The sequence below is a fragment of the Nyctereutes procyonoides genome, unplaced genomic scaffold (assembly GCF_905146905.1).
Source record: "Nyctereutes procyonoides isolate TBG_1078 unplaced genomic scaffold, NYPRO_anot_genome, whole genome shotgun sequence".
NCBI classification, from domain to species: Eukaryota; Metazoa; Chordata; class Mammalia; order Carnivora; family Canidae; genus Nyctereutes; species Nyctereutes procyonoides.
This window is the reverse complement of record NW_026575125.1, coordinates 72,704,087-72,729,950: the sequence shown is the minus strand read 5'-3', so window position 1 is coordinate 72,729,950 and position 25,864 is coordinate 72,704,087. Positions and strand designations below refer to the sequence as shown.

The 25,864-nt window shown below is 41.4% G+C and overlaps 1 protein-coding gene across 1 annotated transcript; it reads left to right on the top strand.

Moving 5' to 3' along the window:
- The first annotated feature begins 6,173 nt into the window (after positions 1-6,173).
- On the top strand, positions 6,174-24,322 carry XKRX (XK related X-linked). The gene is made up of 3 exons (XM_055337553.1): positions 6,174-7,649; positions 11,756-12,024; positions 18,904-24,322. Exons 1-3 carry the CDS (start codon positions 7,315-7,317, stop codon positions 19,647-19,649), a joined length of 1,350 nt encoding a protein of 449 aa, XP_055193528.1. The 5' UTR covers positions 6,174-7,314; the 3' UTR covers positions 19,650-24,322.
- The last annotated feature ends 1,542 nt before the right edge of the window (positions 24,323-25,864 follow it).

The window sequence follows — 25,864 nt, the reverse complement described above, 5'->3', positions numbered from 1 at the left end:
TTGGGGAATATGAATAATAGTGAAAGGGAATATAAGGGAAGGGAGAAGAAATGTGTGGGAAATATCAGAAAGGGAGACAGAACATAAAGACTTCTAACTCTGGGAAATGAACTAGGGGTGGTGGAGGGGGAGGAGGGCGGGGGGTGGGGGTGAATGGGTGACGGGCACTGAGGGGGACACTTGACGGGATGAGCACTGGGTGTTATTCTGTATGTTGGTAAATTGAACACCAATAAAAATTAATTTATTAAAAAAAAAAACAAAATTTAACCCTCAACCCAAGGAAAAAAAAAAAAAGAAAACCCAGAAGACTCCACCAAAAACTGCTAGAACTAGTAAATGAATTCAGTTAAGTGGTAGAACACAAAATCAATGTACAGAAATCTGTTACGTTCCTATACACCAATAATAAAGCAGCAGAAAGATAGGAAAACAGTCCCATTTATAATTGTACCAAAAATAGGATACCTAGCCAAAATGTCGATGTACAGTGTAACTGTACTCTGAAAACTATAAAACACTGATGAAAAGAATTAGAAGACGACACAAAGAAATGGAAAGACATTCCATGGTCATGGATTGGAAGGACAAATATTGTTATAATGTCTACACTACTCAAGTAATCTACAGGTTTAATGCAACCCCTGTCAGAATACCAACAACATTTTCCACATAAGTAGAACAAATAATCCTAAAATTTGTATGGAACCACAAAAGATCCTGAATAGCCAAAGCAGCCTTGAAAAAGAAAAGCAAAACTGGAGGCATCACAGTTCCAGACTTCAAGTTATATTACAAGGCTGTGGTAATCAAAACAGTATGGTACTAGTACAAAAATAGACCCATAGATGAATAGAACAGAATGGAAAACCCAGAAAGAAACCCATGCTTAAATGGTCAATTAATCTATGACAAAGGATGCAAGAATATTTAATGGGAAAAAGTCTCTTCAACAAATGGTGTTGAGAAAACTGAACAGCTACATGCAAAAGAATGAAATGGGACCACTTTCTTATACTACACAAAAATAAACCCAAAATGGATTAAAGATCTAAATGTTGAGATCTGAAACCATAAAAATCCTAGAAGAGAACACAGGCACAGGCAGTAATTTCTCTGACATCAGTTATAGCAACATTTCTCTAGATATGTCTTCTGAAGCAGGAGAAATAAAAGCAAAAATAAACTAATGGGACTACATCAAAATAAAAAGCTTCTGGTCAGTGAAGGAAACAACAAAATTGAAAGGCAACCTACTGAATGGGAGAAGATATTTGCAAGTGACAGATCCAATGAAGGGTTAATATCCAAAATATATAAAGAACTGATAACAACTCAACACCCAAAAGCAATCCAATTAAAAATGGGTAGAAGACATGAACAGACATTTCTCCAAAGAAGACACCTAGATGGCCAACAGACACATGAAAAGATGCTCAGCATCATCATCAGGGAAATACAAATCAAAACTACAATGAGATAGCACTTCAAAGTGCATTTGTCAGAATGGCTAAAATAAAAAACACAAGAAATGACAAGTGTTTGCAAGGATGTGGAAAAATAGGAAAACTTGTGCACTGCTGGTGGGAATGCAAACTGGTATAGCCACTGTGGAAAACAGTGTGGAGGTTCCTCAAAATGTTAAAAATAGAAGTACCCTATGATTCAGTAATCACACTACTGGGTATTTACCCCCAAAAAACAAAACAAAGACACTAATTCAAAGGGATACATCCACCCCTATGTTTATTGCAGCATTATTTACAATAACCAAATTATGATAGCAACCCAAATTTCCATCATAGATGAATGGATAAAGACACGTGCGCGCACACACACACACACACACATACACACACACTGGAATATTACTCAGCCATAAAAAAGAATGAAATCTTGCTATTTGCATCAACATGGATGGAACTCAAGAGTATAATGCTAAGCAAAATAAGAGAAATATGCGATTTCACTCATATGTGGTATTTTAAAAACAAAACAAATAAGCAACAGAAAAAAGAGAGACAAGCCAAGAAGCAGACTTAACTATAGAGAACAAACTGATGGTTACCAGAGGGGAGGTGGATGGGGGGATAGGTGAAGTAGGTGATGAGGATTAAGGAATACATTTCTGATGATGAGCACTGAGTAATGTATAGAATTGTTGAATCAGTATATTGCACACCTGAAAGTAATATAACACTAGGTTAACAATACTGGAATTAAAGTTAAAAACTTAAAAAAAAGGTCTGCCTGTTTGCAGCCTTTGTACTCAAGACTGCAACATCAACTCTTTCCTGAATTTGCATCATGCTGGCTTGCCCTGCAAACCAGCCCTTATAATTGTGTGAGCCAATTCCTTAAACTATCTCCCTTCCCTGTCCTCCCCTCCCTGTTCTGTTTCTCTGGAGGACCCTGACTAATACAAACCCTGATGTCCATAAACTGATGAATGGATAAACAAAATGTGATATATCCACAAAAAGGAATATTATTCACCATAAAAAGAAATGAAATGATAATATATGCTACAAGGTGGATGAATTTTAATAAAATTATGCTAAGTGAAAGAAGCCAGATACACAAAAGGCCATATATTATATGATTCCATTCACATGAAATGTCCAGAATAGACAAATCCAGAGAGATGGCAAGTAGATTAGTGGTTGACTAGGGTTGGCGGTGGGGAGGGGGAATGGGTAGTGAGAGCTTAATGATTATGTGGTTTCTTTTGGGGGTGATGGAGATGTTCTAGAATTAGGCAATGGTAATCTCTGCACAACTTTGTACTAAAAACACTGAATTGTACCCTTTAAGTGAGTGAATTGTATGGTATGTGAATTATATCTCAATTTAGCCATTATTTAAAAAAACAAGACTTAAACCAAAAAATATATAATATCCATCACAGTCCTATCTCCTGTCTCTCCTCTCTACAAGGCAATGTATATAGAGCTTTGCCATCTGCCTGGCAATACTCATCATCCCCAAATTCCATGCTGCACTTTGCAATAGCCCTTCTTTCCCTTCAGTGCTAATTTAGATGATCATTTCAACCAGATTTTTAAAAACAAAGATGCTAGGGATAAGGGCTGCAGGGAACTCACTTGTGTTTTGACTCCAGGCCCATATCCCTCCTATGGATGTTATTGATAAGGGAGTGGTTCAGAACAGGATAGGAAAAATTATTCGTCCTCAGGTTGCTTTGCAGCGAAAGGAGAAGGCCCAGAGACTACATAACTGATTTTGCATTCAATATATTTTAAAGATTCTAACAGTTCAAATTGAGCATTCTATAGAAGGAAGCCGTTCTTTCATCCTAGCTATTGATTCTCTGGGCCTTGCCTATCATCTCCTACCAGCTAGTGTTCTGTGACTACTTTCAGCCACTTGATGCACATTTCACTCGTTCCTCTCCTCTTCCTTCATGCAGGCCAGTACCTGTTACAAGTCAGCTCTGGCTGCAATCCCTTGAAAACTTAAACCTATCTTGGGAGCTGTATAGAGTTCAGAGGTGTTCTGAATGCTAATAAAGATGTCAAGTGCTTTTAGATTCATTCTCTGTTCTGCTGAGTATGGGGTTGGAGGTGTTGCAAGAGAGAGTCAAATCTTGGGTCTCCCTCTCCTGCAGAACTTCGGTTCTGCAAGAAGAAGAAATTGACCCTGACACTATCTAGTATTCAGGGGGTAGCCTAGATATATCACCTCAGTTGACTAGTCTTTGAGAGATAAGTGGTCTTTAAAAAAAAAAAAAGATTTTATTTAGAGAGAAAGAGGAGGCAAGTGGGGCAGGGAGAGAGAAGGTCAGAGGGAGAGAGAGAATCTCGAGCAGAGCCCAACTCAGGACTTGATCTCAAGACCCTGAGATCATGACCTGAGCCGATTTCAAGAGTCAGACACTTAACCGACTGACCCACCCTGGCACCCTGGGAGCTGAGTGGTCTTAATGAGGAAAGGGCTCCTAGAGCTTCAGTGGTCTCACAACTGTCAACATTTCCAGTGTCTCTACTAAGACGAGTCAAGGGCTGAAGCCTCAAGATTGCCTGAAAGAGGAAAGAAAGTTGGACAGAAACAAGGCAAATTCTTGGTTTCTCCCAGCAGGGCAAAAGGAACAGGGAAATAAGAGACCACAGGATTTAGTGACCTAAAGCGCCAGAGAGTCCTAGGGCTGAAAACAGAGAAGCTGGTAGGTGAGGGGGATCAGATGGCAGGAAAGTTACAGGTATGTATCAGCCATGGGGGAGTTCAAAAAAAAAAAAAGTGTTAACGGTAGGGGATCTGCCTTTAAGGAGCTCATGGTAGGTAATGTAGTTGTGGAAGAAAAGGTAATACACTTCAGAGAGTTTGTAATTTGGTGCTAGACTATGGTATTGACAAAAAAAAATAAACACGTGCCGTAGGAGCTCTGAGAAGGGACATACCATGTGGGCTGGCATCCTCTGTGAGCTGAATGATTGAGGAGGTGGGTGTCCCAAATGACTTTATGCCCCAGCTACAGTGGCTATAGCTTTTCTAGAGATGAGTGTGCCTGAGTCTTGCATAGCTTCCTGGAGGAAGTGTGGGGGAGGAAGCTTCATCACTGTCACCATTTTTAATCATTACTGTCATCAACAAGAACCACAGTAAACATTAATTGAACATCCCTCCCTGAGTCTACACTTCTGCGAGAGCGTGTGCCAGTAGCACAAAGACAAGGGTTGGGGAGGTGAAAGAAGGGTTCTTGGAGTAGGTAGTGCTAGAGCTGACCCTTGAAGGAAGGTTAGGGTTTGGACTAATGGAAAAAGAGTGAAGGACACTGTAAATGACCTCCACAAGGCACAGAGGTGGAAGTGCACAAGGCCAGTATAATTAAATGAGAAAGTTTGCTGGACTGCAGCAAAGGGTGCGTGGTAGGCTAATGCAGATGATGAAGTTAGAGAGGGAAGTAGTGTGGTGATCATAGAAAGCCTTTAATGAATGGCATCCAGAGGGAGCCATTTAGGAATAAAGTAGGAAGGCCTTGTAGATAGATTTGTGTATCTGGGGAGTGCTGAGGGCAGAAAGGGAAGGGAAGAAAGGCTAGAAGAATTGGGATTCTACATTCTTCTTAGCTTCATTCTCCCATGCTAGGGTAACCAACTTATCCTAGCTCAGCAAACCGAGTCGGCTACTTGAGATCCATCTTGAGAACAGGTTCCTAAGAAGCCCTCAGAAGTTCTCCACTGTTGGTGGAGAACCCTGTGCTAGCTGGAAAGCCCCAACCAATTAACACCATTGTGTGAAGTGTTCTCAGACAGTGTTGACCTGCCTTGTGAAAAGGAAAGGAAGGATAAGCCTGCTAAGGCAGCTACTAGCCCAGGTGCAGATTGAGATAGTGTGCCTGCTTTAAAGGCAAGAATGTTTAGAAGTTGATTTGTCACTGCATCAGCCATGGGGAAAGGAGGCAGCAATTGCTGGAATCCGAAAAATCAACACAACAACAAGCCTAAGTCTTTCTCCAGGCCGTCATTTTGCAGGCTGCTGGTTGGCCACTCATCACATAGATTCTTTTTACTGACTTCCTGCAGCAAAAGGAGATTGGCACAAGCTCTGCTACATTTATATTATTACCAGGAGGCAGATGTTTTCTCTTTTTCTCTGGGGTTTAGAATTATGCAAATGAAGGCATGAAAACAAAAGCTCAGTGAGGTGGGGGAGGATTGATCTTAAGAATCTTGGCAATTTTCTGAGCTCTTTAAGTTATCCCTCTCAGTTTTTACTAACAGCTCTCTTGGCTTCTCTCCAGTCTATTTAGAATTTGGCACCTCTTCTGAACCTTCCAGCCAAAGACCTGGAAGTTCACTCTAAAGTTCCTATCCTGGCCTCATTTTGCAAGTGGGGAAATCAAGGTATATAATAAGAGCTTTCAGTGCTGACCTTGAATCTTGACACCCCCTGCCCCGCATCCTTTTCTATCTTACCTCTGCTGAATACAGTCTTGTTTGGAAAGGAAACTATGGCCCAATTGCCTCTCAGGTCTCCTCCCCACCCCCCGCCCTGGTAATTATCTGGAGGGCAATAGGACCTAGGTAAGTTCAACCCTGAGGCCGAGAGAGACATACCTGCCTAACCGCGTGGGTTGAGCAAGGGTGCCAGCTCGCTAGTTCAGGAGGGCGGGGTAGAAGTGGGCGTCTGCTTCTCTGGGGGAAGAGGAAAGCTGTGGCTTCCTCTGGGATCCTGGGGTCGTGGTGAGAAGCCATTCCGGAGGCTAGCCCAAGCTTCTTTGTGTGGCGCCTCTCCCCCGCCCCCCCCCGCCCCCACGGAGCATCTTTGGGCTGCCAGCCTTGGAACCCGCAGGCTGGGTTTGTGTGGCCCCAGCCGTCCCTCCCCTTTCGCCCGCCCCGGTCATCAGTGCCTTAGTTCCTGAAGCCGCCCGACCTCTCTCGCAGCTGGAACTGCAGGCCGGGGAGGACCCCAGCAGCAGACGACGTCTGCCTTTGCCCTCCCGGGCTGGCGCCCCACACGTCGTGCTTCTCGCTAGCAAAGTTTCTCTGCGGAAAACAAGCCCCTCTAGCTTTCTCTGGATCCGTAACGCGCGGGCGCGCGCTCTCGGCTCCTCTCCCCCGAGACTGCGCTCCCGGCCGGGGCTGTGCCTTTGCTCCTGCCCCCGGCCGGCGGCTGCCGTGCGGGCGGAGCTTGGGGAATCCAAGCAGCCGGCTCGAGAACCCTCGCCTCTGCGCGGGTTCTGAGGGAGCAGCGGCGAGCCGGCGAGCTCGTAGCCACAGCCTGACGATAGCTAGGGGACCTAGGCACCGGAATGAGCCCCCGAAGGGACGCTCAGGCTCCACCCCCTCTTCTGCCCTGGTTCAGGTTTCGGCAGGGGTGAGAGGGCATCGTGGTCAGGACTCCTCGGAAGGTGCTGCTGAGTGTTGGTGCCCCGACAGAGGGGCTAACCCCCTTCTTGCGGTGGGGGGGTGGGCATCCTGCGAAAGGTGAAGCGGCCAAGGAAACAGCTGTGTCCACCCTTTCTCGTGCCTGAAACTGGACTCCAGCCCGAGCGCTAAAATGCTTGCTTTGGCCCTGTCCAGGTTTCACAGCACGTATATTGACGATTGGAAGCCTGGGCCAATGAAGAGTCAAGTTCAAAGTGGTACTCCTGGGCTCCCCATCCCATACTCCAACAAGTGTAACTGGAAACTAGAAAGAGGGGGTCTCCTGCTCTAACTAGCAGATCTCCGTTCTGGAATTGTACTTGACAGCTGTCTTCACCAATACTTGGACTGCAGTGGCTATAGGGTTCTCTTGGGGGTGGGTGGGGGTTGCCCTGAAGACCAGACTCAAGCACTCAGAACCTCGACAATGGACCGAGTTTATGAAATTCCGGAGGAGCCTAACGTGGATCCAATTTCATCTCTGGAGGAAGATGTCATCCGTGGGGCCAACCCCCGATTTACCTTTCCATTTGGCATCCTCTTCTCCACCTTTTTGTACTGTGGGGAGGCTGCATCTGCCTTGTACATGGTTAGAGTCTATCGAAAGAATAGTGAAACCTACTGGATGACATACACCTTATCCTTCTTTATGTTTTCATCCATTATGGTCCAGTTGACCCTCATTTTTGTTCACAGAGATCTGGCCAAAGACAAGCCGCTTTCATTGTTTATGCATCTAATCCTCTTGGGACCTGTTATCAGGTGAGCAATTTTTAATTTCTACTTCACCCCCCCACGGTTTGTGCAGAGAAAGATGAAGCTAATATTTACAAGACTGATAATGTGTCTCTAATCAATTCTCCCATTCCCTCCCACTCTTGGGCTTACTTGCCTACCATCCAAAAAAATCTTATCTTAAATATTTATTGCCACCACAGTGAACATGTGGCATGTACTTGTGTTCTAAAACCATATATGGTACCATTGATATGCTTTCATTAGTGTTTGCTATTTGGATTCGAGTTGTGAAAATTGCTATAGGACCAGCTTATGTGGTTAACCTGTGTAAACAGGACATAACTTCAGAGTGTGTTATTTTGATCCTGTCTTTTGGACACTCTATTAATTGGATCTCACATTTGGTTTCTTTACATTGAGCTGCTTGGGCTGGTGGTGGTGGTGCCATTTTCAAATTTTCCAGAGTTCTTTGACATCTGGAAAGTATTTTAAGCTATTTGTGGTCATTCAGTACCTCAATCCATCGTAGTTCATTTTCTTCTTTTGGTTCATCAGTCTCCTGTTTATCTCTTTGTATCTTTCTGCAATAAAGGTACAAGGTTAGAGGGGGCACAAGAAGATAGTCCATCTCTCCATCTGGATGCTGTAGCACACTGTAATTACATATCAGTTCTTTCCATTCAGATTGCCTTGAAAGGATGAGAATGTGCCTTATCTTAGGGAGACAGGCATCTGTGTCAGCAGTCTTATCTGGACACTGTGGGATTTTCAGGTTAGGGAGATGTTGCAAAACTTACGAAGTCAGGAGGAAGGAATGGACCAAGTTTGTCTTCATTGCAAGAGAGGCAGATGCACCTGCAGTCAGCTGAAGAATATGTGTCAGAGTGTTGATGTTGTAATTGCAATGGGGTAATATTTCTTCCTTAGAGAAATAACCACAGTCTGAAACTGCAGTTATTTGAGGACGGAACTCCCCTGCCTTAATTTTTTTTAAAACAATAAATGTTCAAACAAGGAGGGATTGAGTAGGCTCCATTGGAGAAAATATGGGATATCAGCAAAAACAGCCTGGAATTCCAGTGGCCTGGAGTCTAGTCCTCCCTCTGTCATTGACTAGTTGCTGGGCTTTGGTGAAACCTATGAAGATGTCTTGGGCCCCAGTTTCTTCATCTGTATGATAAGTGGGTTGGGCCAGCTCATGGGTCTCAACTCAAACACAAACGCTTACAGGGGCCAGGCAGGTCTCATAAATGAGTGAAGTGGGCCAAGTATGAGAAAACCAGTAGCTTCATGTGTGATGATAAATGAAAATTAAGTCTCAGTGTTAGAGAAATGATGGAGAGTAGTGAACAGTGTGGCAAGCTAGAGTCTGCATGATTTGCCTAAAGGAGGCAACTACTCTACAGTTCCAGCCCATTGTGTCGCTCTTGGAACTCAGACCCAGTATTGCCAGATTCCCCAACTTTTCAACAGAAGCTTCCAAGACAAGATTTGATATGAAATATCATTTAAAATTTTGGCAACTTGACTAATTAAATAACACAACGTGGACCAAACAAACCACAGCTGTTGGTCAGATGTGACTCAGCTGGCCTATATGCAACATTTGGACCAAGTAATCTAAAAGTTCTTTCCAATTCTAAATCTTTGAAGTTAAGCTGTAAAAGAAAGGCCTCAAAAAAAAAAAAAAAAGAAAGACCTCATCTTGAACTTGGAACCAAGAAATTTAGAAACATTAGTGTGCCTGGGTGGCTCAGTTGGTTAAGTGTCCAACTCATGATTTCAGCTCAGGTCAGAGTCCTGAGATGGAACCCGAGTGGGTTTCTGTGCTGGGTGTGGAGCCTGCTCAAGATTCTCCCTCTCTCACCCTTTCCCTCTTTACCCCTCCCGACTGAGTGCATGTGCATGCTTCTGCTCTGTCTCTGGAAAAAAACAAAAAACAAATTTAGAGATGGCATCAGAGGAACAAGGAAACCATTCTTCTCTCCTTTTTCAAAGGTGGTCTGTTAACAGATCAAACACTCTCAAGATGCAAATTTCAGCAAGTACTGCCCCAGTCCAGAGTTTAGACTTCCTTTGCTCTTGGCCTCTCGAGCCATCTTTGATTTGGACCCATCATATGGAATAATGAGAACTATATTTCATTTTTGTTGTTTAGCTTCCACTACAAATGATTGGAAAGCATTTATAATAGCTAACCTGACAGCAGGAAAGAAATAATTAAAAGCTCATAAATTATATCCTTGATATGCTTATGTTCAAGGCAAATTACTTTTTAGAGAGGAAGGAACTTAATCAGTACTATTAGATACATGAAGATGTTTGGAGGGCCTGGCTCCCTGATATGAGATACAAAGATACTCCCGAAAATGAAAATGTACCCTAACTTTTTTTTAAGATTTATTTATTTATTTATGTATGTATGTATGTATTTATTTATTTATTATTTATTTATTTATTCATGATAGACATAGAGAGAGAGAGAGGCAGAGACACAGGCAGAGGGAGAAGCAGGCTCCATGCCGGGAGCCCAATGCGGGACTCGATCCCAGGACTCCAGGATCACCCCTGGGCCAAAGGCAGGTGCTAAACCACTGAGCCACCCAGGGATCCCCCAAAATGTACCCTAACTTACTAAAGCTTATAACCAAGTCAAACACTCTTACTTAAATCACTAAATAGCCTTTAGAAGCATAAACAGAATTCTTCCTGCCACTACCTCCCCCAGTATTTTATTCAGCAATAGCACTGATGGGCCTGGGTTAAAATCTAAAATATTTTGTTGGAAATGCACTTAGCTTTTTTCTTCTGTGTTCTCTCCTCCTTCCACCTTTTCCTCTCCCAGGTTTTAGAGTTTGAAACATCCACTTTCTAGGAGGAAGCTGCATGCTTCAGACTGGCACATATGCCCCACTCTCAAAGGGATCCTGTGGAGAATAGCAGGCAGCACATGTTCCAAACCCTTTCATTCAGAACCAAAGGCCTAGGAAGCATATAAATCTCTGAGCTTGTCTTTAGCCTATTTTTCCATTAAATTACATTGCCATTATTATTATCCTCTCCTCCCATCATTTCTCACCCTGAATTCTTGCTTCTTACTCTTTCATTTACTCAGAAAATATTTATCAAATACTCACCATATGATAAGGATGGTGAGCAAGATAAATACAACCCATACCCTCAGTCAGGAAAGATGGCTTAATTTTCACCACAACTGTTTTTACTTATTATAATAGTCCACAGTTTCCATTCATGTCAGGGTGAGTGGAGGAAGTGGTAACTCAGGTGTTCCAAAACAAGATGTTCTAGTTGCTTCTCTTCTATTCACCACATCAGAACTGATTAAAGACTTCTGATTTATATGGGAGAGATGGGAAGGATACAGCAAGAAATGTGGTCTTATCACTATTTCAAGGTTGGTAAAGATGTTTTCCTCTTTGTAAAGAAAGAAGTTTAAAAGGCTGTTGGCCCCAAACAGGTCAAGAGGCCCCCAAAACAACTTTTAGAGAGATCTTTTGGTATTCCCTAGGTATGTAGCACATTCAGTTCTGAGTTGTCAAGTCTTTAAGTAGCTTTGTTATTGAATGGCATTACTGTATAGATGTGAGGTTTTTTCTAGATCCCGTCCAAGACTTTTTGGCAAGACAATTATAGTTGTGGGCTTTGTCTTGAAAAAAGCAGAACTCAAAAGCCCCAAGTATAGAGCTAAATGCTTTGCATACAGATTGCTTTACCTCAGGAACTTGAGGTGTTATGAAAACCAGGGCCTTTAAGAGCCTTCATCATTTTCTCTCAACACATTATTTATATAATGTCTTTGTGTTCAAGGTGCTTTTCTACCATAGGCTTATTCTTAAGGAGACCAAGCAAATTCCTTAAATCCTCCAAGTAACACTATGAAATGGTGTTCTCAGGTCAGTAGATGACCGACCAAACAAAAAAGGATTTAGACTCAAGTAACTTGTAGCAGACATAACTATCTCTTTGACTCACAAGAAATGAGTAGAATGGGAATTAAGGAATGGCAAAAAGTAGCACAAACTCCCTGAATTGTATTATTATCCCCCCTTCCCCAACCTTCTTTCCCAGGACAGCTTTAATTAAGTACCCATGATGCTTTATTTCTGCAGATGTTTGGAGGCCATGATTAAGTACCTCACACTGTGGAAGAAAGAGGGGCAGGAGGAGCCCTATGTCAGCCTCACCCGAAAGAAGATGCTAATAAATGGCGAGGAGGTGCTGATAGAATGGGAGGTGGGCCACTCCATCCGGACCCTGGCCATGCACCGCAATGCCTACAAGCGTATGTCACAGATCCAAGCCTTCCTGGGCTCAGTGCCCCAGCTGACCTATCAGCTCTATGTGACTCTGATCTCTGCAGAGGTCCCCCTGGGTAGAGGTGAGTGGGTCAGGAGAGGGGAGGGCTCCATTTAAATCAAGGGTCTTAGAAATCCAGACCTGAGCTGTCCAATACACTGGTCACCAGCTTCATGTGGCTACTTAAATTAAAATGAAACATGAAATAAAAAATTTACTTCTAGGGTCCCTGGGTGGCTCAGTCGGTTAAGTGTCTGCCTTCGGCTCAGGTCATGATCTCAGGGTCCTGCGATCAAGCTCAATGTTGGGCTCCCTGCTCACCAAGGAGCTTGCTTCTCCCTCTCCCTCTGCTGCTCCCCCCACCTTGTGCTCTCTCTGTCTCTCTCAAATAAATAAAATCTTTAAAAAATTTACTTCCTCAGTCATACAAGCCACATTTCAAGAGTTCAATAGCTGTGTGTGGTGAGTGGTTACTGTACTGGGCAGCATGGGTATTACAGAACCTTTGGACAGTGCTGGTGGATGAAGAACTAGGGGAGCCAGACATCTTAGGCCTGCCACATTTCTTAACTGGGGTAAGCTATTTAAGACCAAAACTGCCACAGATGAGCCTTTCTGGGCCCAGAGAAGCTGGTAATACCAGCAGTCAGTAGGACATTTTCCCTAGACCAGAGTGTTTAAATTATCCTGAGGACTTTCCATTTGTTTTGGTGTAAGGATGGTCATCTTTTAATAAGAAGTTCCCAAATATTACTGATCATGAGAAAACCTATTACTGGGTGAAAGCTCCTTTTTAAAAACTTACATCTCCTACTCAAACCTCACTCAGTCTGAGTGTGGGGAGGCCAGGAATCTGTATTTTTATTATTTTAAAATACCCCCAGTTGATTCTGATCAGCCACGTTTGGGAACCATTGGTTTAATCACTTCTCTCCAGTGGGGAGAAAGAAATAGGGTGTGGAATGAATACCAATGAGAATGAGGTTTGGTCCCAATTCTGATCTTTTTTTTTAAAGATTTATTTATTTATTTATTTGTTTGTTTGTTTGTTTATTTATTTATTTATTTATTATAGTCAGAGACAGAGGCAGAGACACAGGAGGAGGGAGAAGCAGGCTCCATGCAGGGAGCTGGATGTGGGACTCGATCCTGGGACTCCAGGATCGCGTGCCCTGGGCCAAAGGCAGGCGCTAAACCGCTGAGCCACCCAGGGATTCCCCCCAGTTCTGATCTTCTGAATTCTGTGTTGAGGGAAGTTACCCAAGAGGTCACAGTCTTAAGTTCCCACTTGTAAAAGACGGATCTTTGGATGAGTAAGACCTCTAAGAGAGGAGAAAATGTGAGTCATGTTTTCAAAGTCAAGATAAAGTACGGTTAATGAGTTTTAACAGCTCAAGATTAGCCTCATCTGCTTAGGCTGGAGCTGATACAGCTGTGGGTACACAGCTGCTTGCAAAGCCCCATGTTGCAAATGAATATAAGGAGGGAATTTGTGCCCTTTGCTCTTTTCCTCCGCTAAGAATTGTTCATGACATTCTGTTGGTCTTAAAGCTTTTTTACCTACCTAGAATTGACAGTGATGTGAAGAGAAAGGGAAATGATGATGCTTTTCCTCCTGAGAATTTTGAAGGTCATCAAAGTATCTAATTAAAATATGTATACTTTACAAAAGTAATGCATGCACAAGCCATTTGGCCTACGAGGAATTGTATTCGTATCGAAAATTTCTGGAAAGATATATCAGAAACTATTTACCTCTGGGGAGTGAAGATGAGAAGTCTGTAGACTTTTGCCTTTTACCTTATACCCTTCCGTATGGTTCGAACTTTCTATGGTTTAAAATGTTTGTTATGATCATGTATTTCTATTTTTGGCCATTATTTTTTTAATTTTAAAAATCAGACATGGTTATGGCAAAGATTCAAAACCACACAGAATGTATATTAAATAGGAGATGTAATTTTACTCCCCAAAAGTAATCTCTATTAACTATTCAGTGTATATCCTTCCAGACTTTTTTGACTATGTAAACATACATACAATATATATTTATTATGTATTATGTATTTTTGTAAGAAAGGGCTGTATTAAACATTGTGTTCCGGCAGCCCGGGTGGCTCAGCAATTTGGCGTCTGCCTTCAGCCCAGGGTGTGATCCTGGGGACCTGGGATCGAGTCCTGCATCGGGCTCCCTGCGTGGGGCCTGCTTCTCCCTCTGCCTGTGTCTCTGCCTCTCTCTGTGTGTGTCTCTCATTAATAAATGAATAAAATCTTAAAAAAACATTGTGTTCAACATGTCTTTTTCAAAAGTATGCCAATATATCTTTATTCAATGGTTATTTATATAGGCATACATCATAATAATAAATTATAAATATATAATATATATTTTTCTTATATGAACTGGACCATTCTTTCTTATTTCTCCAATCTTCTATTGGTAGGATTAAAGTTTGTTTCTGATTTTCCCCTTCAAAAAAGTTTTTTCTAATTACAAACTATGCTCCAGTGAACATCTTTCTAAGTATCTGTGTACTGGAATGAGACTTTGTAGCTAAATTCTTAGCAATAGAAGTGCTGGGTGAAAGGATATGCATGTTTGGAATTCTATCACTACTGCAAATAGCCCTCCCAAAAGGTTGTATGAATTTATATTCCTAAGGGTATGAATATCTTTTTTCTTTGTATATTAAGCTAAATATTATTTAGTTATATAATTATAACTGATTACTTAAATAATTTGTTTTTAATTGTGAACACAGCTGAACATCTTTTCATGTTTAGATATTTTGTTCTTTAAAGTGCTTATTTGTAGTGGGTTGTCTTTTATTAATTTGTAAGAGCTATTTTCTTCTTGGTATTAATCCTTTCTCTGCTGTAGATAAGTATGTATGTATACATTTGTATGTTTTGTATGTGTATACATTTTAAATGTGCATGAACACATGTGGAACATACCATATATAAGATACACAAGATAATTTTATCTTCTGGCTTTCTGAAGTATTAAATTTTATGTACTTAAGTTCTTTATTGCTTTTAGATCTTGTGAACTTCTTACAAAGGCCTTTCACAGCTCCTATCTGATAGGGCAATTTAGGTTCATCTTCCAAATAGATGCATTTCCACAATCAGTTTGTCAATTCCCCTGCCAAAATACAAAACAAGGCAAAAGGGTAACAACAAAAAAAGAAAAAAAACCACTGAGATTGTGTATTGGTAATGCATTAAATTACTTAGGTTATTTCAGAGGGAATGTGTATCTTTGTAGGACCAATCAGCTTCATATTACAAGATGACATCTCTCTCCGTTTCTTTAAATATTTCTACAGCATTTTATTGAAGTATAATTGACAAAAACCTATACCTATTTAACATATCCAGCTTGATGAGTCTGGAGATAAGTCTACATCCATGAACTATCCCCATAATTTATGTCATAAATGTGCAAGGCCTGGAACAAGAAAACTATACAACTTTATTGAAGTACATAAAAAATATTTCATGAAATGTACTTCAGTAAAGTCGTATAGTTTTCTTGCTAAAGGTCTTGCACATTTTTGTAAGGCTTATTTCTAGGTATTAGTTTTTATTTTATTTTTTAAATAATTTATTTATTCATGAGAGACACGGGCAAAGACATAGGCAGAGGGAGAGGCAGGCTCCCCGTGGGGAACTTGATGTGGGGCTCGATCCCAGGACCCCAGGATCACAACCTGAGCCGAAGGCAGATGCTCAACCACTGAGCCACCCCGGCATCCCTGTTCTATTAGTTTTTAAATCGCCTGACTTCCTAAGTGTCAGGGTAGTGTCTAAGTAGGAGAAATGCATGTACTACACTTTTGGAAATAGTGAATGATGATGATGATGATAGGAGCTAGCAGATAGCATTTGCTATGTTCTGAACATTTCTCTAAGTCCCTTGCATGTAATTATTTCACTTAATCTTTACAAGAACCCTGTGATGTAATTATTATCCCCTTTTTAGCAAATGAGGAAATAGAGGCACTGAGAAGTAATAGATGGCAAGATTGGATTGGAATCCAAGAGGTCTGCCTGCAGAGCCCATGTTTCTAACTATATCACCATACAAAGGATGTAAGGGAAACTTTTTCCAAGGCCTTGTTTTTAGTTCTTTGGCAATTTCTCCTATTAAAAACTTCCTGAGAGTACCATCTCAGTCTTGTAAGTGATTTTCTGGGTTAGGTTTCTTCATTTTCATCCACTCTTCTTTCTCCTTGCTACCTCTTTTCTAATCGCCTTTTCTCTTGGAGACCATCTGGATCAGTCTAGATGAGCAAATTCATTAACAGCATTATGATCTCTTATGACATGAATCTATTTGTAGGGAGACAGATGGAAGGTGTTTTTACATTTATTGCATCAGGCTTTCTTTTATTACACTACTATCAATAAATAAGTTCTAATTCAAGGGAAAGCATCACCACATGTGGCTAGATGTATATACCCTCTGATGTTCCCAACTACAAGCGTCAACACTTAAGGATGGGACTAACAGTGGTTTATAAAGCTAAGAGTGTATCAAATCATTAAGTTGTACACCTTAAGCTAATACAACATTATACATCAATTATATCTCAATAAACATGGAAAAATAATAAATAAACATCAGGCTAAGAGTAAACAGTTCAAGAGAGTCTCTCATTCCAGTCTTTGAGATTCCAAGACTACTTAGAGCTGAAAAGGATCTTGGAAGCAAAGCTGTGCTGCTTTTTGGGTTTCCATGGGGAAGTCTTCACTTTCCTTGCAGATTAAGTTGACATCTCTATGGCTCCAGTTCCCTGGAGCTAGTATTTTTATGGGAACACAAAGTTCCAGCTTTTTTTTTGGATGATTTACCCCTTAGGCCTCTCTCACTTTTTTAGTGATTGGTATTCTTTGATACAAAGGAATAAAAGGAAAGGGACACTGTGTGATCTATAGTTGAGACTCAATGTAGCAAGTTATAGAGCACCCTGACCCTTCAGGGACCAAACTCTATACAGTGGTATGGATGTTATGGGCTATGAAGTAGGGTCTAAAATTTTTGTAAATTAATTTTAATTTGTTTTATTATTTCTTAAGACTTTATTTGTATTTATTTATTCATGAGAGACACAGAGGCAGAGACATAGGCAAAGGGAGAAGCAGGCTCCCTGTAGGGATCCTGATTTGGGACTCGATCCCAGTACCCTGGGATCACAACCTGAGCCAAGGGCAGATGTTCAATCACTGAGCCACCCAGGTACCCTTAAACATTTTTTTAAAACAACTCTGGTAGAAGTTTGAAGATTCCTAAAATATACCAAAGCAGCTGGGTGATAAATTGATATTGCTGATGATTAATGCAAGCAATTCTAGAGATCTCAGTGAATTGGGGAATTAAAGCACACAGATATTCAGTGACTTTCACACAGCTTTCACAGAGCTGAACCGAGGGCTTCTAATTGTAGATATTTTATGCTGCCTCTGTAAACTCAGAATTCCTCATTAATTCCACAAACATTTATGGATCACCTATTATATTCCAGGCAGTGTGTGTTTGGCTCTGGGATACAGCAGTGAACAAAATAGACATGGTCCTTTCTGCCTTCATGGAATTTTCAGTATACATTCTGACACATTCCTGACATACATACAAGATTAGTTTCTTAAAGAAGATACATGTCAAAGAAGGGACTTTTTTTTTTTAAAGATTTTATTTATTTATTCATGAAAGACACACACACACACAGAGGTAGAGACACAGGCAGAGGGAGAAGCAGGCTCCCTGCAGGAAGCCCGATGTGGGACTCAATCCCAGCACTCCAGGATCACGACCTGGGCCAAAGGCTGACGCTCAAGCACTGAGCCACCCAGGTGTCCCAAATGAAGGGATTTCTTATCTATCTATCATCATCTATCTATCTATCTATCTATCTATCTATCTATCTATTTTATTGGTGTTCAATTTGCCAACATATAGAATAACACCCAGTGCTCATCCCATCAAGTGCCCCCCTCAGTGCCCGTCACCCAGTCACCCCCACCCCCCGCCCACCTCCCTTTCTACCACCCCTTGTTCGTTTCCCAGAGTTAGGAGTCTCTCATGTTCTATCTCCCTCTCTGATATTTCCCACTCATTTTTTTCTCCTTTCCCCTTTATTCCCTTTCACTATTTTTTATATTCCCCAAATGAATGAGACCATATAATGTTTGTCAAGAAGGACTTCTGTAACCAAAGGCGTTACCTATGAATTTCCTAGGACTGGATTTTTTTCGGAATTCCTTCTGCCTCCTTCATTGTTTGCTCAGAAGCCTATTTCATCAAGTGGGTGCTGCCTTATCCCTTTATATGTGTTCTTTCTGTGTTAGTGACCTCTCAACATTAGTTCTGAGATCCACTCTTCTTAAAATAGTGGAAAGGAATAAAGGGGAAAGGAGAGAAAAATGAGTGGGAAATATTGGTGAGGGTGACAGAACATGAGAGACACCTAACTCTGGGAAACGAACAAGGGGTAGTGGAAAGGGAGGTGGGCGGGGGGTTGGGGTGACTGGGTGATGGGCACTGAGGGGGGCACCTAACGGGATGAGCACTGGGTGTTAGGCTATATGTTTGCAAATTGAACTCCAATAAAAAATATACAAAAAAGGTTCATTTTGGATGTTTATATGATTATTAAAGTTACAATGTGTGTTAATTGTGGGAAATTTAGAAAACAGAAACATAGAAAATAAGCTTTAAAAAAACCGGTATAATCCCTATCACATATATATATATATATATATTTTACTTTATCTAATTCCATTTTTTTCTGTGCATGCTGTTTTCTGTGCTAACACAGCTGTGTTCATACATGAATTTTCTCTTCACTGGGCACCGCAGGTCTCACCTATCATCTCTCTGGACCTCTGGGTCAGAGTTCAAGCTTTGCTAACATAGTCTGATTATCTGTTTTTTTCTGTTATTTTTTTTCTACAGCTGTGCTAATGGTCTTTTCCCTGATATCTGTCACCTATGGGGCTACCCTCTGCAATATGTTGGCTATCCAGATCAAGTATGATGAATACAAGATTCGCCTTGGGCCGTTAGAAGTCCTCTGCATCACCATCTGGCGGACATTGGAGATCACTTCCCGCCTAGTGATTCTGGTGCTCTTCTCAGCCACCTTGAAATTGAAAGCTGTGCCCTTCTTATTGCTCAACTTCCTGATCATCCTCTTTGAGCCCTGGGTTAAGTTCTGGAGGAGTGGTGCCCAGATGCCTAATAACATTGAGAAAAATTTCAGCCGGGTCGGCACCCTGGTGGTGCTGATTTCCATTACTGTCCTCTATGCAGGCATCAACTTCTCTTGCTGGTCAGCTTTGCAGTTGAAATTGGCAGACAGGGACCTTGTTGACAAAGGTCAGAACTGGGGACATATGGGCCTGCACTATAGCTTAAGATTGGTAGAGAATGTGATCATGGTTTTGGTTTTCAAGTTCTGTGGAGTGAAAGTGTTATTGAATTACTGTCATTCCTTGATTTCTTTGCAGCTAATCATTGCTTACCTGATTTCCATTGGCTTCATGCTCCTTTTCTTCCAGTACTTGCACCCGTTGCGCTCACTCTTTACCCACAACGTAGTGGACTACCTCCATTGTGTCTGCTGCCACCAGCACCCTCGGGGCAGGATTGAGAACTCAGAACCATCCTGTGATGCTGAAGCAAGGCCAAGCATTGTCTGATTCTATCTTCTGGGTATTTGGGGATAGGTTGGGGTTTGCCAAGAGCAACTTTGAAATTGAAGGAGAGGATGAGGCTCTTAGGTGAGTACTCACTAGGATATTTTCTTGAATTTTCTGGTAAGCCTATAAGAAGAAAGAACAGCTCCCAAATAGGTTTTATGTCCTTAAGATTGACTGGTCTGTTTGGAAAAGGGGGTAGCTACTATATACCAAGAAGGATCAGAGATATGGTGAACACCCCCTCCCACCCAGGGAAGCTGTGGCTGCCCGAGGGGATAATTTACCTCCAAGCACCTTAAGCTCTCTGGGTGTGATCTTGTAGCTCTGCTCATTTGCTTGAGGCATTACTGAGTTTTCCTAGGGCTGAGATGAAGGCCCAGAATTCCACCAGAGCATATCTGGACTGATTAGAGAGTATGACAACTTGCTAGTTATGGGTACCTCCCAGGAACCTGGCTGGTTAATGTGGAATTGTAACTGTAAGCATGGCTGGTTGTGGTTTTTTTTTTTTATTCCAATGAGAAACTCTGGTTTAAGAAGAAAACCCCCACTATTAAAAGAGCTGCTCCCCAAACAAGTTAGCTTTCCATTAGGGTTTTACTAGTGATCTTTCATCAAAGACCTCTCTTTTCAAGCAGCCCTTCATAGGCACACTCTGAGGAGGGAGTGCTGACTAGGATTCCTTCAGGGCATAAGCCAGAATGACTCTTTCTCAGGGACCTGCATGGGCACCAGCTTGTGGAATGGAGTGGTTGAGGAAAATCTCTCACTTAATGCCTCATTATCAGGAATTCCCTCCAACCTGGTTTTTCTGTGCTCTTGACATTTGACTACTTGATATAGATTGCAGAGAGGCTGAACTGTAATTGAAAATGTTTCTAATGTAAGGAAGAAATGAAGATTGCTTTGCATCTCCTACTATTCTGAGTATTTTGCTGGGTTTTTTTTTAGGGGAGAGAGAAGGTAATAATAGCTGGAATATTACCTTCATGCTGTTTGGGGTTTGGATGGCAGCTACTACTACTACTACTACTACTACTACTACTACTAGGGAAACGAGATCACATTAACTCATCATTGGTACTGGTTTTTGCCTACAGGATTTTATTTTGCAATAAGGAATGTTTATCAACCTTCTGCTCATTCTCATACCCCCAGTGGATGAATACATATCTCCTTTTTTCATGTATCTCATATCAGTTGGGCATTTTGATGGGGATGTCAGCTAGATGCCTCCAAGGTAACCAAGGAATTGAGGTTAGGAGGGCCACTGCCACCTGGGACCCAGTATCTCAGTATTTGAGAATTCCTAGTAGCATGTATCAACTGTTGCTACCGCAAGGTTTTGAGAAATTGTGAACAATCTGACCTAAAGCTTCTCATCCCCATGTGATGCCCACCTAAAGATCACATTACTCTTGAGATCACATTAAGAATTTTAGCCATTTCCCTTCCTCTTATCCAGTGTCACGACTTTATGGTAGAGGTATTCCCTCTTTTTAAGTAGCGGGGCTCTTAGCCAGAATGGTCCTATTTCCTGGTATGTCTAGTGTGGGTTTTCCCATCTTCAACCGTTGTTTGGGGCTAAAAGGATTGGATAATTGATTTGGGGAAGAGTAAAATGACTCGCTTTGGAGCAGTGAATATTTTCTTTTCCAGTCCAACTCCCTCATTTTATCTTTGATGATGAGACTTAGCTTGATGTCATAAAAAGCTCATACTCTTGTCTTCTGACTATGTAATTTAAGGTGAATTTGAATGAATCTATTAGGCCTCCAGAAGAACACACTGTCTCTTGGAATTCAAGCAATAATTTCTCCCTAGTGGTTAATATGCCCTTCTATTAAAATCAGAAGCAGCGTGGAACTGTAATTTAGTCCGTAAAAGGCATGTGAATCAGCTTACTTAAGGTACAGGTGTGATGAGAACACAGTGACACATACCAAGCCAAGCAGGCCAATTAGAGCTAGAGTGGAGATACACAGGGCAGAAACCATGTGCCTTGGCACTAGACCGGGTGTATTTTTCCCCCCACATAGCCTCCCCAGCCTCCATGACTTAATATCTCTGGAATGCAAGGAGTTCAGGGTGAGGGGTATGGAGCAACTTGGGACCTGAAAAACCTGCTGCCCTTTCCCTAGGAGAAGAGAGTCTAGCCATACCTTATGCAAATGAACTCTAACCTCCTCTAGGTGGTGGCCTTCCTGTTGCACAGCAGTATTCTAAATACACAGGAAAAGGAGAAATTTCAAAATACGATGGTAGGGCAAGGGAAGTGCTCCTATCTGCATACACCTCTTTAACTGCTCTCTTTTTTGCACTTTGAAATCTTAAAGCGACACAGGGTACTTGTGTAGGGGCAAGTCTTAGTGGGAGAGGAGGCAGAGATGGGGCCAGCAAATGGGTCTTGGAAATGGAAGGCAGAACCATGAAGTTTGGGGGAAAGAGAGGCTGATGTAGCAACAGCTTTTTTTCATATTATTGGAAATTCGGTAGGCTAAGTATGGGCAAATGGACCTGTTAAGGAAATGTATTAAATAAACTAATAGTTGTCAGTTTCATTTGTTCCACAAATACTTTGAAGGCTATGGGGCATAGAACTGTGAGGCACTGTAGGAGAATTAAATAATATCTAATATTTATAAGCATTTACTGTATGTCTGGCATGGGTGCTTTATATGCACTATATCTTTCATTCAGTCCTCAAAACAACCCTCATGAGGTTGGTACTATTAATCCTTCATTTTACAGATGAAGATTCTAAGGCCTAGAAAAGGGAAGTGACCTGCCCAAAGCCACAGGTCATATCAGAGCCAGGATTCAGTTTTAGGCACTCAGGCTCCAGAGCTTCCACTCTTAATCATGACACAAGCCTCTAAATCCTCTTAGGTCCTTTGTGGAATTATTTTAATATGTTAGCGGTTCCAGGAATATTTTCTGGGCTATCGTTGGGTTCATCTCAAGCATTCTTACAAACACTCGTAATCAAGAGGCATCACTCAACTTACCCTAGAGGAAAAAGGTCAAGTCCTAAAAGGCCTGGAATGAAATTGAGTATGTGTTCACATGTATTTATATGTACTTATATTTATGTTCACATGTAGTTACATACAGGGAGTGGGAGAGTAGGGTGAGGGATAGTGGTAGATGGACCCATTTCCTTTCTAATTTCAGGATTTTGTTTCCTGTGTGTTCTTAAACCTTCTAGACCCTGTCGTGGTAATAAAACTGGAGGGAGCAATTAGTACTTAGGTTTGTAGGACTCTCCACCACCTCAAACAACCAATCACAGCAGGGGAGTGCTGAAGCCCACTCTCTTATACTTCGTCTTAGCAACATTGTCCTTATACCTGCTGAGAAGCTGACTCCTAGTTCTGAAGCAGGCCAGGGGATATGAATGTTGAAGAATAATGCCCCTCCCTCAGCTGTCACAGTCCTGAGAGCCTAAGTCAAATTTCAGTGCTCTCTCAGCTAGCCTGCTCCCGCCTACACCTCACAAGGTCATGGTCATCAGCTTTCAGAGTTGCTTGCTACTTCCAGGGTAAAGGTGGTGTGAGCAGCTGAAGGGTAGAACATCCCACCAGGACATTCCATCTAAACCCGTGGAGTTCTGGGATGCCTGGCTGGCTCAGTCCATGGAGTGTTGCAATTCTTGATCTCAGGGATGTAAATTTGAGCCCCACATTTGGTGTAGAGATTATTTAAAAATAAAATCTTAAAAAAAACCCACAAAACCTGTGGAGTTCTGTTTCTGAAAAGCCGTATGCATAAAAGCAGATGCCTTGGGGCCCTCCAAAAGATTTACCTACCCAAGAGTGGGAATCCTCATTCTTTGAAACTTTTGCTATTAGCCTTTATTACTGTCTTAAGGGGATACACATGTCCATAATCTTATGCCTTTTCTCTTGGAGGGTTAGCACCGTTAGTCATACACTTTAGTCACAGACTTTAGAACCTCTGGTGTGCTCAGTGAAAGTATGATATGAATCTTGACAATAAAGCATGTGAAACTTTCCCATGTGAAACTGGGAAGTAGCAAGGCTGACCTGTGTGAGCTAAGGGAACTAAATGTGAAAACAATACACTTTCATGTATGGAGATAATAACATCTGAAGAGCACGGTATTATATTCAAGGCACATTGACACATATTAGCTCTGTTACCATTGTATCATTCATTTTGGGGACAAGCCCTCTGAGTTGTACATGTGAATTTGCATTGTTCTAACCTTTAATTTATTAAAACAGTTGTTAAACTCATTTTGTGCCAAGGAAAAGCTAAATGGATATTTCAGAGTGCTCTATAGATGCTGAAAGGCTCAAATGTGAATCCCAGATATTGAATTTAAGTGATATTGGAGATAAATAGGCACTGGTTCTCATCACTGGCATGAGAGTACAATATTGGTGCAAATTTTTGGAAGCCAATCTGTCAATATTTGTTAAAATTAATCAGGCATACTTTCTGCCTCCAAATTTTAACCTCTAGGAATTTTTCCTATGGCAACCTGGCCACACTTGTGCAAAGAGATATGTACAGGAATGTTCATTACAGCACTGTTTATAACAGTGAAAAATTGGTAACAACTTAAATTTCCATCTGTAAGAAAATGATTAAATTCTGTCAATTCTATAATTGGAATACTGTCCAGCCATTAAAAGATGTATGCACCACTATGTTTATTATAGCATTATTTACAATAGCCAAGATATGGAAGCAACCTAAGTATCCAACAATAAATGAATGGATAAGATAGGTGTGTGTGTGTGTGTGTGTCTGTATAAAATGGAATATGCAGCCATAAAAAGGATGAGATTGTGTCATTTGAGACAACATGGATGGGCCTAGAGGGTGTTATGCTAAGTGAAATAAATTACACTAAGAAAAACAAATACCATATGATTTCACTCATAAGTGGAACCTAAAAATGCAGAAACAAAATGCAAAATTAAACCCAGAAATACAGAGAACAAACTGATGGTTGCCAGAAGGGAAGGGAGTAGAGGATTGGGCCAAATGGGTGAAGGGGAGAGGGAGACACAGGCTTCCAGTTATGGAATGAAGAAGTTGTGGAAATAAGAGGCACAGCATAGGAAATAAATCAGTAATATTGTAATAATGAGGTATGGTGTTAGACGGTAGCTATTCTTGTGAACAAAGCATAATATGTAAACTTGTCAAATCACTAAGTTGTATACCTGAAACTAATGTATCTTTTTTGTCTACTAAAAAAAAATGGGGTAGATGTATACAGTATGAAAAAAAGCAAGTTGAAAACACAATGTATAGACCAAGATTATGAAGAATTATTCAAAACTTGGAAACAGGGAAGAATAGATACAGGAAGAATAGTGCCCCCTCCAAGATCTCCACATCCTAATCCTCAGAATTTGTGAATACATTATGTTATGGGTAAGGGGGAATTAAGTGGGGGATTGAGGTTGCTAACCAGCTGTCCTGGAAATGGAGAGATTACCCTGAATTATGTGGGTGTGCTGGATGTAATCATAAAGGTCCTCATAAGAGAGGAGGTGAGGTGAAGACGGAAACAAAGATTTTGAAGATGTGACGCTGTTGGCTTTAAAGATAGAGGAAGAGGCCATAAACAGAAATGCACCCCTAGAAGCTATAAAACACAAGAAGACATTCTCTCATAGAGTGTCCAGAAGGAGCAGGTCCCCGCCAACACCTTGATTTCAGCCCAGTGAAAGTGATTGTGGACTTCTGACGTCCAGAGCTGTAAGAAGATATGAAGTATGTGTGTGTGTGTGTGTTTAAGCTATAACAGCTTGTGATGATTTATTATAACAGCACTAGGAAACTAATACAAAAGGAAAAGATGATTACTTGCTGCTTTATTATTTTTTTAAAGATTTTATTTATTTATTCATTAGAGGCACACAGAGAGAGGCAGAGACACAGGCAGAGGGAGAAGCAGGCTCCCTGTGGGGAGCCTGATGCAGGACTCTATCCCAGGATCTGGAGCTGAGCCTAAGGCAGACGCTCAACCGCTGAGCCACCCAGGTGCCCCTACTTGCTGCTTTACTGTCACATTAAGAGCATTTTCTAACGGGCCCAAGGCCCAGAGAATTGTAATTTATTTATTTATTTATTTATTTTGAGAATTGTAATTTAGCACAAGTGATAAGGGTTCGGTCATTTTACAAATCTGTAAAACTGACAAAATGCAACAATATTTTCTATCCACCTAAAGA

Coding starts and splice junctions, on each gene's coding strand:
- XKRX (XM_055337553.1), top strand. CDS start 7,315: ATGGACCGAGTTTATGAAATTCCGGAGGAGCCTAACGTGGATCCAATT. Junction 7,650..11,755: donor CTCTTGGGACCTGTTATCAG/GTGAGCAATTTT, acceptor TTATTTCTGCAG/ATGTTTGGAGGCCATGATTA. Junction 12,025..18,903: donor AGAGGTCCCCCTGGGTAGAG/GTGAGTGGGTCA, acceptor TTTTTTCTACAG/CTGTGCTAATGGTCTTTTCC.